Raw genomic sequence first — 11243 nt, forward strand, 5'->3', positions numbered from 1 at the left:
GTGTGTGTGTGTGTGTGTGTTGTGTGATTTGATTTGATTTTCTTTTTACATGTAAACATACTTGTCGTCCTTAGATGGCGGTGTTCTTCACAGCGCTAAGAAAGCCTGCGCACAGAAGAAGCGCAATCGTTCCGTCTGTAATTGCCTTTTTACAGTCTAAACTCTTTAATCCCGACTTTACAGGCCTTGGAGCGCAGAACTGCGCAGCTTCTCCGGCTCGCTGCGCTCAGTCTCTCTCAGGTAAAAACTCAACAGTTTCATTACTTTAGCCTGGTTTCATTTAGGCGCTGTTAATGTTCCAGATCCAGATTTCAGATTTAATAACGACGCAAAAGTACACCCACGATAAACAGACACGAGTAGGCAGCTGACTTTTATTCCTGTTAGTTAATGATAACTAACTTTTTTTTTGTTGTTGAAAATTTTGGAGTGCAAATACATGTAGATATACGAATGAGATGTGGTCTATGTACATAATTAATTCAAAATAAATAAACAAATAAATAAATAAATAAGCAAGCCAGCCTTTGTGTTGTTAGAATTGTGGGGAAATTGCAGTCATTTGCTGAGCTGTGGTTTACAGTTTAACCTGAATTTGAGCCTGGACGACTTTATTACCTATGCTCATTAATATTTCATATCTAGGTCTTCATAGCTTCATGGCGCATTTTAATGAAATGCTGTGTTGCGCGTTGAAGCGCCTGACCGCACTCAGGAGGTCATTGTCGCTCGAGCTGTGGTCGTTTCTGTTCACTGGAGTTCTGTGAAGAAACGTTAAGTGACGTAGGCTGCGGTGATTAGAGGCTGCATTGAAACAAGCGACATGGAGATATTTAACTCAGTTTTTCTTAAAGTAGAATATATTTACAGCTGTTTATAACTGTGCGCAGCTCAGAGACGCCGACACGAGTTTACTCAGCAGTTGTTCTCTTCAATCTCCGTTTGCGCTCATTAATAGCCTAATCATATGAGTTTGAGAAGCGTCACGTCTTTATCTTTCAATCCAAGATCAACGTAAAATTCAATGAGCTGCTTGCATTATATTGCAAACCGTTGCATTGTAATGCAAAACATTTGCGAGGGAACGCAATGGGGCTCCGTAGATATCAACAGGCGTCTTCTTTCAAGTTTTTAAAAGATGCAAAAAGTGATGGATGGAAAACCCACTACTGAACTGCACGTCTGACCGACTTTAATACTTCAGACTTTAATACCCAGACTGAAGAAACTGCGGGCAATGAATTCTGCTTAGCATCGTGAATCTTTTTAACTTGTTTAGCCTGGTAACAGCACTGCTGTTTTTCTGTCCTTCTTTCTTGTGTAGAGGTTGAGAAATTTAGAAGGAATGTTTGGTGAGATTAAATTTCCCACTGAGGTCATTAACAGTGGTGGCCTAAGCAGGTCATCTTTAGCTTCTCTGAACAATGAACTGTATAAAAGCCTAATCAAGACTGCAGTAATTATCCCTTCCACTAGATAAATGTTGTACCTCGATGTGTGCAATACATCATTTAATTAAAATATGCCATGAAGTCCACAAAACATTATGATGGAAGATATCTAGGCCTGGGTAAGGAATATTAAACTATCTCACTTTAAACCTTGGTTGAACCATGTCTTTAGGAGGTTTAAGGAAAACCTCCGTTTGAGATACTGCAGCGTCTAACTGGAGATTAGGATTTTTAAAAGACATAGGAAATGGATTTAGTTTAAACTGCAGGTTCACTTTAAACGTTAGTTACGAATGTGGCAAAGATAGAAACGCAGTCTTTGTTGCTGGTGAGATGCAAATACATGGCGCAGGGAGCTCTCGTAGTGTAGTTCTACACATGTCTGGTAAAGGGGTCTGTGAAAGCCATACCTGGTGTCATGCCCGCACCAGGGTGCTCTAGTTCCTGAGTCATGAACTCCAGCCTGGGAAGCATTGCTTTGACAGCATCTCTCACTAGTGTTTGTGTCTTCACCCATTGCAGTGATGATTCCACTGCTAGTAGGTGATGGGAGATTATGTTGTCAATACAACTGATTTGGGCAGCCTGATTATAAGGTATCATCCTTCATTATCATCCATGCACCTGCAGGCTTTACTTTAGCAACATGCCTCCAGGAGCCCTGCCTCATCCGGTGAGACAACCAAGGTGGCATTTGTTCCAAACCAAGCTAGGACACATCCACCATGTTTCTGATAAAGTGGGATGAAGTTACGTCCATGAAGCACTGGATGTAAAGGCTGAGAGAAAGTTTTCAACAAATGCATCATATTTGGGAATGAGAACAGGCGTGTCCATGGAGGAGTGTTTGAAGTAGGCACTTGTGCCAGTACTAAGCTGTACTGTCTCCAACCCTAGACAAGCCAGAGTGGCTCGAATGTTGGCTAATAGGGAATGAGAGCTACCTGTTGTTCTCTCATCCATCTCATTTGGGCCAACTTCAGACTGCATGTCCTCACGTGACATGAAGGTGAGGCAGCCACAGTGTTGCTTTCTGAGGTGAACAGAGAATCAGTAGCTGCTGTAGAGACCACATCATGATCCACAAACTCCTCCCTGGAGCAGAGATATCCATTATAGGCTGAGCAGCTGTAGTGGGTGGCACGCTAACTGGAAGCTGTGCCCGCTGAGGCTGAAGAAGCATCAACAAGGCTTTTATGCAGTCCACAGAGCTGGAAAGGTCCTCTTCTTTTATGCAGCACAGATCTTGAACCAGTTTTATACGTTTTCTTGGGCCCATGCTGTGAAGTGGAGTATGAAGCTGTGCGTTTCACTCCACTCAGGGTAGCCAGTGCTCGCGAAGGGAAGGGCATAGCGTTATTACACACCAGAGTGGCTGCGATTCACTGTTGGTGGATAATTAGGGACATGACAGCACAGTGCACGCATGGGTCTGTCAGTGCCTCACAAAGTTGGTCTGCACTAAGGCAAGATGGACATTCAGTGTGACTGATATTGTTAAACATCGGTTACACTGATATGTCCATAGTAGTGAAGCTATGCTGTATAACCAAGAAGCGAGAATAGTTTGCATCTAGGGGAAAAAAAATCCACCACAGGGAGATACTGTGCACGAGCTTCAGTACTTACAAAGGAAGCAGAACAAATCCCAGCACTCTGGGACATGAGAAGGGAAGGAGGATGAATTATGTGTGTTGATGCCCCTTATAGTGAGGGCTACATCACACATGACTTTGTTGGTTCCAACTAATGGCACTTGCTAGGGGACCATCCATAGGCTAAAGTCACCCTCTGGCTGTCAAGAGGCATTAAATAGAACTGCACCATCTGAGGACCCAACAATGGAGTTTAAGAAACTGAGTGACTCATTCAGATTTAAACTCAAGTAAAACTCTAAAGCAGCTCAGCTAATGAAAATTGCCCCTGACTTAAAATCAAAGAAAATCCCTCTCTAATATACTTCAGAATATTTAGAACATGGCTAGAAATTTCATGAATGCAAGCGCTGTAAAAACAGAGCTAATTTTGAGAGAAAAAAAACAGTTTTAAGAATAAACTGCACTGTGCAGTGAGAGTTTAGTATTGGTGTGAATGTTATTATGAAGGAAACGGACACATTTGAATGTGAGCAGAGCTGCTTAAGTCTTAGTTAAATGTTATGACTTGTATTAACTTTTAGAAAATGCAGTCAGACCAGTGTTCAAGCAAATTCTCAAACTGCTGGATGAAACATATTTCGACATTGTTGTGAATGCAGTTTAATCATTTCTGTTGTGGCAACAGTTTATGGAGGGGCTATAAGAAGAGCTTCATACTTGTGCAAAAAGAAGGATCAACTGTGAGATGGCAACTGAGAATAAGGTATGTATGTATAATGCATGTTTTGTTTCCATTTGTTGTTGTTATTGTTGCTCTTCTTCTTATTCTCTTTATAGTGTAAGTGTGTCTTCACCTGTGCTGCAGGTGATCAGGTGTAAGGCCGCAGTGGCCTGGGAGCCAGGAAAGCCACTCTGTATTGAAGAAGTGGAGGTTGCACCACCCAAAGCTCATGAAGTGAGAATTAAGGTCAGTGTTTAGCTGCAGATCTTAAAATACACACTGGGATCCTTTCTGTGTTTGGACACATGCAGGATTAATATGTAGAGATCAGGATTGATAGACAGACTACCTTTCAAAGTGTTCATAATATTTCATAATATTTTGAATTAATAATTTGATGTTTTATTTAATGATAACTTAAAAGGTGTAGACTGGAGTACTAGTTTGGAATCCCATTCTTCATTAATAAGTGTTAGATTTGTCTAGAATGAAGAACAGAGCTGAGAAAATGAGAGAGAGAGCTGTAGAATATGGAGAATGAAGTAAGTCAGTATTGGGTTAAATTAACATTAAATTAACAAATGCCTCATTTGAAAAGTAATGATCATATTTTGAGGCAGATAACTTCAAAGCATGATTATAAATTCATGATTATGATATTTTATTCCTCATTTAATAACATCTTTGTCTTCAGCAAAACTCAGGCTCATAGTAATTCCATCTACAGTAAGCACCTCAGATTTTCAATCACCTTCACACTTGTGTAAGTGTGGTGTAGCAATGTGATTTGATTTGATTACTCTGTGTATTTAATTAACAACAATGATTAACATACTTATCAATTTCACTCTTTTGAACAGCAGTGTAGATGTTGTTTCTATATATCGGTATATCTGTAAACATTATTAAAGCATAATAAATACATACATTTATATACACATCATTAGGCATTTATCATTAAAGAATGATAAAGAAACGACAAACAATGCAGAAGGTATGAATAACATCAAATGAACATTTACCTCATGAAAGCTATGTGGTACTTTTCATAGAGGAATGCTTTTTTTTTTGTAAATAATAATAATAATAATACTTCTGCTGTTTACAGAGAGATTAAAACACAAATGAAATAAATGAAAAAATACTACTTTAAAAAAAGACTAAAGTTTAAGAATGAAGACAAAATTGAATAAAATATATAAAGGAGAGGAAAAACTGCTGAATAAAAGACAGTAACATATGAACACTAGAGCTAGTAGATCTCTGACTGCTATTCTGTAGTTTTAAAAAAATCACTGCTGTGGCATCCTATGGTAAATAAAACTAATCCGAACTGCACTCATTCTGTGTCAAAGGATCCTCTGAATTACGAGTTCTTTACTAGTCAAAACTTGCACTTTGCTGCATGCATGCTACAAGCTAAAACTGCTGCGCACTTAAATGGCATCTCATGAAATTAAGTCTCCTGTTAAATTTCAACACTGTTATAATCCAACACAACTAACCAAACTGCAGCCTGAAACTGCCAGAGACTCTAAACTGCCACATTGGAGTGGATATGATTACTTCACTATACTTCAAGACATTACCTGAGTGAAGTGTTATCAGCACAATATGCGTTGCAATATTTTGTTTTTCTCTGAGATTAAATAAGTTGGAACAGACAAAAATCAAGGAAAGTGTAAAAATATATACAAAAAGTACTGCAATAACAACATTGATATTATTTAATGCTACTACCACACTGGACAGAGTGTGCTGGTTCGTGAGGGGGGTTCCGATGAGGTCAGTCTTATGATGTTAGTTCAGCGTGCTTGTAGCATTATTCATTTTTCGACTCTGTAATGACCTCGTAATTCAGAAGGTTCTGTTTCACTGGAGAGGAACATGCACACAACACGAAGCACTGAGTTAGGAACATTTTTGTTCTCTAAGTGTGAGAGAGTGCTGGTTTTTAGAAATTCATTTCTTCATTTTTTCCCATAGAGGTAAACTGCCCAGATCCAGAGTTCCTTATTTGGTCATGGCTCTTAGGTCTTAATGTTGTTTCTGAACGTGCGTGCAGGTGGTAGCTAGCGGTGTGTGTCACACAGACTGGGCGTACTTGTATGAGTGTGGTAAAGGAATGAGGCCCCGCCCCTTTCCTCTGGTGCTAGGACACGAGGGGGCTGGGATTGTGGAGAGCATCGGCCAGGGAGTGTGTGGATTCTCTCCAGGTAATCTCTCTCTCTCTCTCTCTCTCTCTCTCTCTCTCTCTCTCTCTCTCTCTCTCTCTCTCTCTCTCTCTCTCTCTCTCTCTCTCTCTCTCTCTCTCTCTCTCTAGTTTTGTTTTATATAGTGTTTATTCACCACTCTTATGTTTTAGTTTAACTTCAGTTACTGTTTTTTGTTTTTATTTAGTTCCAGTTTTAATTGTATTTATAATAAAAACACAAAAAATATTATTATTGTGTTTACAGGAGATAAGGTGATCCCTCTGTTCCTGCCTCAGTGTAAAGAGTGTGAGTTCTGCCTGAGCCCAAAAACAAACCTGTGCTCAAAAAACTGGTGAGTATGTGTGCAGTGTTAAAATACTGTGAGAGAAACAGATTCTGTACATTGACTTTTAATCTCTCTCTCTCGCTCTCTCTCTCGCTCTCTCTCAGGGAGAAAACTCAGCGGGGTGTTTTGGAGGATGGTTCGAGTAGGTTCACCTGTAGGGGTCAGCAGTTGTACCAGTTCATCGGTGTCAGCAGCTTTAGTGAGTATACAGTGGTGCCTGAATACAACATTACCAAAATCCACCCAGATGCTCCACTGGACAGAGTCTGCCTGCTGGGCTGCGGAGTGTCCACCGGATACGGAGCTGCTCTAAACGCAGGAAAGGTGTGTTTTAATTAGTGTTACAGTGTCTGTGGTAGTTTTTTCAAATTTACCCAAATTTATCCATAAACATGGACCAAAGTACGGACGTTAAAGTGCTTCTGCAAGTCTATTTGAGATTAATATGGTTTGCACAGATTGTATTAAAAAAAATGGTGAATGCTCCAAAATTACTTGGATGACATTTTATTTACAGTAACTGGCATTGAAAGTTAAGACTGTGTGTTTTGGGCAGCAACATTATGCAAGATCTTGAACCAGCCCCTCCCAAAAAAAGCTTGTTAGTATGGATATCACACTGTACCTGGACTAAAATAGATTTTTAATGATTAAGTGTAAACTGCTATTTCAGTTAATCCATGTATCAGAACCAGCGGTTACACTGAACAAAGTTCAGACATATAGAATTTGCCTGATTCAGATGTTCAGATGAATAAAATATTAAATCTGCACAGTTATATTTTATTAACATTATTGAGTGTATTTGATTCATGTGGAAATTTTGTAAGCATTTGAATTGCGTAAATTCAGTGAAACACTTTTTTGGAGTTGTGGTTGTTCATGAAGCTTATAGTGAGGATGTTCTCCTGTCTGCAGGTTGAAACCGGCTCCTCCTGTGCTGTGTTCGGTTTGGGTGCTGTGGGCTTGGCTGCTGTTATGGGATGCAAGGCTGCCGGTGCCAGCAGGATCATAGGCATAGACATCAACCCAGATAAGATGGAGATTGGCAGGAGGTTTGGAGTCACTGAGTTTGTAAATCCCAAAGACCACAATAAACCCATTCAGGACGTTGTGATGGAGCTGACTGGTGGAGGCCTGGACTACTGCTTTGAGTGTGTGGGAAACGTGGCCGTTATGGTGGGTTTAATTGTTCTCACATTAATAATAACACATTTTGGGTGAAGATTAAACCTAAGCCTATAGACTAAAAAGGCTTTTTCAATATTGTATTGTAATTTAGTACAAGATTAAATTTAATTAGTGCCCAAGAAACTAGTATTGATCAATAAAATATGTTGTTTTGAGAAGCTGAAAGGCCTGAGGTAAACTGAAATCACTGAACGTGTTGATTGACCTTTTTTTTGGTTATTTTAGTGTGTGTGTGTGTGTGTGTGTGTGTGTGTGTGTGTGTGTGTGTGTGTGTGTGTGTATATATATATATATATATATATATATTTGTGTGTGTGTTTATATAAAATCACTGCTGTCATTTTTTTTTTTAAATACCTGTGTGTAAATTGAAGACTGGACCAAAAGAAATGTCCGTGAAGTTATTTTGATATTGATCACTGATTTCTCAAAATTCCTGCATATGTTACTGGTTAAGATGTAAACAAAGTCATTCAGAAGGCTGAATTGTTCACTTTGGTTTTGTTAGAAATCGGACGTCTGGAGAGTTCAATGCCTTGAATGCCTGTTACATAAAATGGTAATGAATTCATTACCTGAGGTCTAAGACATATGTTTTGATTCATTTTAGCCTTAGCCCATTCATGGCGAAGAAGTACATGCAGGATGTGGTCCACAAAGAAAACGATTATACCATCATCAGCATTATTTATAAAAGTTTAGACGACATATGTAGGTTCACTAAATAAAATGGCGATATTTGTGTTGTAGACATGGTGACCCCTGGTTTCTTTTTAGAGATCTGCACACCACAACATCTTGCAGCATGTGACTTATTTTAATGGTAATGATGATGATGATAATAATAACTACAGTAAAACGATTAAAATGAACAAAGTCATTCTAAAAGTTGCGAACCATAAACAACATGCAAATTTTTGCAGCTTACAGAGATTCTGGATCCTTCAGTCAGACAGCCACAGCACAGACCTCTACTTCCACCACCACTGAAAAGAAATCTGAGGTTCTGCAGTGAAGCATTTCACACCAAACCACTCTGAATGACTTTTCATATTAGGATATGAATTATAGAGATGTTTTGAAAAAATTGGTAGAATTCAAGCAAGGTTGCCATCCAGTGATTAGGAGGACATTAGGCCTTTTATGCTATAAAATAAATCCCATTGCTTTGCACAATTTCCCTGTTCACAAAAAATAAATGTTATATTTCACCACCAGAGGTCAGCATTGGAGTCCTGTAAAGCTGCATGGGGTACCTGTGTGATTGTGGGCTGGACAGAGCTGGAGGAGCTTACGCTGGCACCCATTGACATCCTACTGGGACGAACTCTGAAGGGCAGCTACTTTGGTGGTAAGAACCAAAAAAATAACTATCGCATGAAATCATCATTCAATATAATAATATCAAGAAAAGTAGATTTTCTCACGCATGTTTTATAACCGCTGTGTGAACCTCAGGCTGGAAGGGTGTGGACTCGGTGCCCAGGCTGGTGGAGGACTACATGAGTGGCCGGATAATGCTGGATGAGTTTGTGACACACACACTCTCACTGGAGCAGATTAACCAGGCCTTTGACCTGATGGTCAGTGGGAAGAGGTGAGTCTGACCAATGCAAACTTTTACAGTGCCGTTTTGATAATTAACTCATAAGGTGAGGTACTGAAAGTTGAATAGGACTGTTCCTATTGGTGTATTCCATTCATCTTTCATTCACTCTTAATGGATATACAGGTAGACAAACAGACAGACGGATAGGTAGATGGAGAGTAGAGGTCGACACTACCACGGATTCCTGTGGGACCTGCCACAATATCATGTGGCGCAGGACTAATTTTCAGCATTGCTCGTAGGAGTATAAGGGAAGTTAGACCCCTTCAGGTGGGAGCAGGTCAGAGCAGGTGGAAGTGTGCATGACAAGAAATTCTGCAAATTAATGAACAGCCTAAATAAAGTAAAACGATCACCAAATAATCTCTGTAAACGGTATAACAATGAAACAGCAAATTCTCATAGGACACGGAAAGTCTTGCTTTTCATCACGGTGCCCGTGTTCAGTGGTCAGCGCTTTAAAACAAGCTATGCTTGTAAAGCGACAGTCCCAGACGCTGCACTGAAGCGCTGCAGTGTTAGAAAATAGACCCGGGGGAGTGTTTTTTTGCAAACTTTGTGTGTCTCGAAATCTCGCAGGAACAGGACTCAAAAAACAGTCATGCGCAGATCTCTAATGGAGAGACAGACAGACGGACAAACTGACTGCTTTGATAATCCCAGAGTGATAAACACCTACTTGAAGTACCTACTTGACTATGAGTTTGGACTATGGCTTCAACATATGGTGGTATTATAAGGGAGGAGAGAGAACCCTGAGAATTGGTGCAGAGTTCTGGGTGGCTTCCTCCTTGAGGAAGAAGGGTGAACTCCCCCTTTCTAACTGTATCTGATAGGACAGGGAGGAGATGAAGCTGTGATGAAATTTTCGCAGGAAACAGATGGTAGGGATAGGAATTTATATGGTGTTACATAAAAATATTTAATGAGTTCAAGTCATGTCTTCAACATTTGGTAGTAAAGTGAAGGAAGAGCTTGGCCTGGAGTTCTGACTAGACACCTCTCATAGCTATTGCAGGCCTGAGGAACAGGGAGGAGATGGGGTAGAGGTGGGGATTGCGAAAGTTTTGTCATGGGAATGGAAGGTGTGGTTGTGAATTCATTGGGTGCTAGATTGGAAGAAGTAGGGGTTTAGCCATGCCCCCCCCCCCCCCAACTTCAGTTATAACATAACTACATAAAGTGTGAACAAAAGTGAAGTATACATAATTTGAATAAAGACTTGTACAAAAGATAAAAACACTGTATGTTTACAATAACTTTCTCTCTCTCACTCTCTCTTTCTCAGTGTCCACTCAGTGATAAAGATGTGAGCTGAAGCTGTGTGCATTGATGTACTGTATCAAATCCCAGGTTTTCAGCCTTGAGAACGGCATCAGTCACCATAATGACATGATCAGTCACCATAGCAATGGCATGTCTGCTGCAGTCCCAGGAAACAGTTCCTAACATACTACCTCTATGCATTTTTTTAAAAAGAAAATTTTCTAAATATATTAATATAATGTATATCTACAAAAAGACCATGTTGTAGATTGTAGACACATTTCTTTCTGATGAAAACAAAATAAAAGTACATGACTTGTATGACATGCAACAGGTTTTGATATTATATTTTGCTATATTAATATTCAAACAACTTCATAAGTATTTCATTAAGTAAGAAGAACTTAGCAAGGAACGTTTTTGTAACTCTACATTGTAACATCACACAAAAACATGAGTTGCATGACTATTTATACTTTAGGGCTTCTAAAGTGATGTTTAATAAATAAAGGGAGAATAATTGGCCCAAGCAGCATGGGAGTTATTCATTGCTCCTGTTCTATCCCATAATCCTTAGCGGTCAAAAATCTTTACACCAGCCTTGGGGGCATCTTAGTACATACTGTATAAGAAACTACAGAAAATAATTACTGGCTTCATTGTCAGCTTGGGAGGTAGTCGTGTGTTCAGATATTGAAGCTAGTGTGCTTTGTTAGCCTGGTAGACGTCTTACTAATTGCTGCTACATTCATCATCCTGGTAGGCAGTCTTTCTCAGCAGCCTTTTTAGATTGTACCTTTTACATCAGCCTTAAACGCAGAGAAAGAACTGTTGACTTACTTGTGTGACGACCCCTTTTGTGCCCC

At 39.7% G+C, this 11243-nt stretch overlaps 1 protein-coding gene across 1 annotated transcript; it reads left to right on the plus strand.

Moving 5' to 3' along the window:
* The first annotated feature begins 77 nt into the window (after positions 1-77).
* On the plus strand, positions 78-10902 carry LOC108425006 (alcohol dehydrogenase class-3-like). Its single transcript, XM_017693388.2, has 10 exons — positions 78-240; positions 3735-3812; positions 3915-4016; positions 5836-5986; positions 6230-6317; positions 6416-6635; positions 7230-7490; positions 8721-8853; positions 8961-9099; positions 10400-10902. The coding sequence occupies exons 2-10, from the start codon at positions 3795-3797 to the stop codon at positions 10422-10424; spliced, it is 1137 nt and encodes a 378-aa protein (XP_017548877.1). The 5' UTR covers positions 78-240; positions 3735-3794; the 3' UTR covers positions 10425-10902.
* Positions 10903-11243: the final 341 nt, after the last annotated feature.

This window comes from Pygocentrus nattereri, chromosome 8 (assembly GCF_015220715.1).
Source record: "Pygocentrus nattereri isolate fPygNat1 chromosome 8, fPygNat1.pri, whole genome shotgun sequence".
Lineage (NCBI taxonomy): Eukaryota > Metazoa > Chordata > Actinopteri > Characiformes > Serrasalmidae > Pygocentrus > Pygocentrus nattereri.

Bases quoted from the DNA above. Each gene is read 5' to 3' on its own strand.
- LOC108425006 (XM_017693388.2), top strand. The intron at 4,017-5,835 runs GTCAGTGTTTAG...ACGTGCGTGCAG, and splicing joins CTCATGAAGTGAGAATTAAG to GTGGTAGCTAGCGGTGTGTG. The intron at 7,491-8,720 runs GTGGGTTTAATT...TTTCACCACCAG, and splicing joins TGGGAAACGTGGCCGTTATG to AGGTCAGCATTGGAGTCCTG.